At 46.3% G+C, this 4,300-nt stretch overlaps 1 protein-coding gene across 1 annotated transcript; it reads left to right on the top strand.

The window, feature by feature from the left end:
* Positions 1-3,101: 3,101 nt before the first annotated feature.
* LOC102426909 (dolichol-phosphate mannosyltransferase subunit 3-like) lies at positions 3,102-3,675 on the top strand. The gene is given in 3 exon segments (XM_014450910.2): positions 3,102-3,152; positions 3,327-3,510; positions 3,512-3,675. Coding segments are annotated over 3 exon segments (303 nt in total). The 5' UTR covers positions 3,102-3,124; the 3' UTR covers positions 3,603-3,675.
* Positions 3,676-4,300: the final 625 nt, after the last annotated feature.

Raw genomic sequence — 4,300 nt, 5'->3', positions numbered from 1 at the left:
ACACACACACACACACACACACACCTATAGCTCAAGATCTATACAAGAGAGGTAATGGGTGCTCAGAGGAGAAAGATGGTGACCAACGCTACACGACAATCAAAACCCAGGAAGGCTGCTTGAGCTAAACATGAGAGAAGTGTGTCTCCACATTTTCTTGTGACAGATATAGGGTTTCACTTTTCACATTATTATTACTTTTTTAACGCACTGGGAATTAATTTTGGCATAAGGTGTGCGGTTGAATTCTAACTTAATTTACTGTTTCAAATGGTAAGCTAGTTGCAAATGGTTTTTAAGCGATTCATCTTTCCTCACTTACCTGCGATGCCATATCTGTCATCTGATAAAGTGGTGTATGTTTGATCTATTTTTTCACTTTTTATTCTGTTCCATTGATCTTGGGAGGAAGGGACTATACTGTGGTGGAAACTTTGCAGGCTCTGAAGTCGGGTTACTTGGGCTGTGCCTCAGTCCCTCATTTGTGAAATGCAGATAATCCTCACACCTACTTCATGCCATGGCTGTGGAGATGGAATGAGATAATGCACCCAAAGTGCTCATTACAGTGCCTGGCACAGAGCGATCCATCAGTGACCATCAGCCCATCAGCCGCTGCGATGATCCCTATCTGCCTGTTCCTGGGCCATAACCCAGGAGGGTGAAATTACTAAGCACGTAGCTGTGAGCTGATGGAACACCCTGATGCTTACTGTGCGCATAACCTCAGGCAAGTTACTTACCTTTTACAGTCTCTCTGTTCTGGTTTCCTCGCTCAGAATGGGGACGTGAAATTATCTACGGCAGCGCGTTGTGAACATTAAGCCTGACCCCTCGATGAATGCTTATTCTTCTGCTGATTATTATTACAACGTTATAATTTATTATCTGTCTTTATGTGTTGTAGCCCCTTCTCATTGTGTTTCCCCAAAAACTTTTATGGGGGGAGTGGCAAACATTCACAGCCAGGTCTACTGTGGGTGAATAAAATAGAATTTCTGGGTCTGCAAAGTTGATCCTAGCCCTTGACCTGCGCTGAAAGTCATTGTGATCAGTGAAGTCTTGAGTGAGGAAGGAGTAGGATTTGGGGTGGGGGCGGCATGGAATAGAGAAGGGGCTGGGGTGGGGTGCAGTTGAAATTCATATAGCAGGTTTTAAAAAATGTTTTTATTCTGTCTTAATGCTTACTTTAACAAAGAAAACGTGCATAGTTTAAGAAGCCAACAAGTTCTACAAGGCATTTAATGAAAAATGACATCCCTGCCCCACTCTCCCAGCCCTGTCCACACGCCTCCATAAGCCACTCTCAGGTTTACTGGCTGCTCCATGTGGCACTTGCCTCTCTATTTCTAAGTAACTTCTATTATTATTTCTTTTTTATATTTTAGATATAATCAATATACTGTCTGCGATGGAAGATGAGCATATAGTTCTCTCTAATCCTGACTCTCCTAATATGTTCCCTATCCCACTGTCTCAATTAAAATATATTCCAAATTTTGGTTAAACCAGTACTCACTCAGTGTTTACAGTATTGTGCTGTGAAGATATTCTTCACAGCTGAGTTATGTAGTGTTTGTACTAAACCTGCTTTTATTCGTTGATATGAAGGACAAGGGGCTGAGAGACTTCCTTCTCTAAAATCGTAGTCATAAGCTTCGCGGGTTGGATCAGTGAGAATGGAACGTCCCACTTTTGCCGGAGGTCTGAGCCACGTGGAATACTTTGACATAAAGAAGCAGCCTTGAATTCCAACCTAGATGCAAAGCTTCAGGTAATGGGGTTTTAGACACAACAGTAGATGTATCTTAATTAAGCAGTTATCTATTACATAATTATCTAAAATTAATTATCTTAATTTTGTAGTTTCCAAGTGGACCCTCAGCCCAGGCTTGCTGTTGATTCCCTCAGTTATATCTGTGCTTACCTTGAACCTATCAAAACACTGCGTTGCTTACATATTACTTAAGCTCCCCCTTTACCATATCCTGTGAAATGACCCTGTTTTTTCCTTTGATGCGTCGGTCCACATAATTCTTCTGGTGTGTGTTCTTTCTTGCAGCAGCAATAAACCTAACTCTGTCCAACACACAGTTCTGTTCCTACTGCTTTTTATCAAGAAGGCCTTGTATCAATTCTCTTTCCTTCCTTTTATAGCTCTTTATTTTCCCTAAAGTTGATAATTGCCTGACCTTTTCTTTTACTTGGTTTTCAATATACCTATTAGGAATTCATCCCCCATACTCTCTGAAAGATGTATACACCTTCTCCCATAATTCCTCTGTCCCACACTTTTTCCTCTTAAAGACGCCTTCCTGGACACTTCTTCCCCTGGCTCCAAGCTATACTGGTTTCTCCCCTGCGTTTCTTTTTAAAAATATGACAACCTTGCCCTGGTCTGGTAGCTCAGTTGGTTAGACTCAGCATGGTCCCCATACGCCAAGGTTGTGGGTTCATCTCTGATCAGGGCACATACAGGAAGCAACCACTGAATACATAAATAAGTGGAATGAAAAAATTGATCTCTCTCTCGCTCTCTCTAAAAAAAAAAAGACAACCTTTGTTCTAACACCTATGTCAAAGCATCATGATTACTTGTCAATGCATTCGTTTTTCCTGACTTCTCCTTGTCTGCCCCTTCCACCCCAGGAGGGGCTGTATGTCTTGATTTCTCTATTTCTCCAAAGTTTATCATGGCGCTCAAGAAACGTTCGAATGAATGAATGAATGAATGAACGAATGGAATTTGTATGTATAGGTGAAGCTCATGAATGATACTGCAAGGTTTAAGGGTGGCCTCAGGCTTTCTTTCTTTTTTCCTTTTTATTGAATTTATTGGGGTGACACTGGTTAATAAAATTATACAGATTTCAGGCGTACAATGGCCCCAGGCTTTCTGCAAGGCCCACGCGAGCTAGGAGCGGGGCCCTGAGGGAGAGAAGCAGCACCGAAGCCCTCGGGACCCAAGCTGCAGTCTCCGGAGCAACCAGCTTTAACTCGGAGGCCGGAAGGACGTTGGCCACGAGCCTTCCAGGCGCCGCCACGAGGACTACAATTCCCAGAAGGCAGTGCAAAGGCGGAGCGCGATCCGGGGCGGGGCTCCGCACGCTGACGTCAGACCCGCATGGAACCGGGAAGAGCCCGGCAAAGAGGTACGTGTAGGTTGCGGGCTGAATGGAGAGGGCGAGGAGGGTGAGAGCGAGGGCGGAGCGGCCCTCGGGGACGCGAGATGGAGGGGCCTGCTGAGGGAGAAGGACAGATGGGACTCGGACGAAGCGGGGGTCGCGAGGTGGAAAGATGTCGAGCTCTGCTTGCTCTTCCCGCAGCGACCATGACGAAGTTAGCACAGTGGCTTTGGGCACTGGCGCTCTTGGGCTCCGCCTGGGCGGCCCTGACCTTGGGGGCCCTGGATTTGCCTTCTTCCTGCCGGGAGGTCCTGTGGCCACTGCCCGCCTACTTGCTGGTGTCCGCCGGCTGCTATGCCCTGGCCACTGTGGGCTATCGCGTGGCACTTTCACGACTGCGAGGACGCCGCCCGCGAGCTGCAGAGCCAGATCCAGGAGGCCAGAGCCGACCTGTCCCGCAGGGGGATGCGCTTCTGACACTCCTCCAACCCCTTTTACACCCGACAGCCGCTCCCTCCCACCCCCCATTAAAGAGAAGTTCACTTTCTAACTGTTTAGTATGGAGGATGGGGCCTGGGGGTTATGTGTGTACCAAGTGGGAGGCAGACAAGCCACCTGACTGAGGTCAGCCATGCTTTTACCTTTGCATTCTGCCGGTGTCCCTCCTTTTTGCTCCAAGAGGCAGAGACCCCTTCTCAAGACCTCAGGATGGAAATGTTTCACTTTTCCCGTCCTTTTAACCCCATCAGGAAGTGCTTCTTGAAGTCTAACCTACATTCTTCTTCATAACATCCAAGCTCTGTCCTTTTTAAGGCCTTCCTAGTCTTTTCTAGGTTGCTCTGGTTCTTTTATTTATTTTTATCTTCCCCTCACACATGCTCTGGTTCTTTTAGTTACCTTTTCTGAGCTAAGCCGACCAGCCCAAGAATAACTCAGCCAGACAGTACACCTCTACCCTTCACCAAACCCGGCAGGTTGAGAATCACCGCATAGAGAATGAGCCATGATGGACAGGGATAGGGAACAGTTTATTTTAAGGCACACTCTAAAGATTTCACCCCAACCCCAAAATTAAAAAATATAATCTCTAAAAAATAAGTGCTTCATCTCCCAGGTCCCACCCACTCTTCTAAGTCAAGCTCTTTCTTTGGTCCCCAGATTCTCAAAGTTGTCTC

This window comes from Myotis lucifugus, unplaced genomic scaffold (assembly GCF_000147115.1).
Source record: "Myotis lucifugus unplaced genomic scaffold, Myoluc2.0 scaffold_4944, whole genome shotgun sequence".
Classification (NCBI taxonomy): domain Eukaryota; kingdom Metazoa; phylum Chordata; class Mammalia; order Chiroptera; family Vespertilionidae; genus Myotis; species Myotis lucifugus.
Note: the sequence above shows the minus strand (reverse complement) of the source record. Positions and strands in the feature narration are given on the sequence as shown.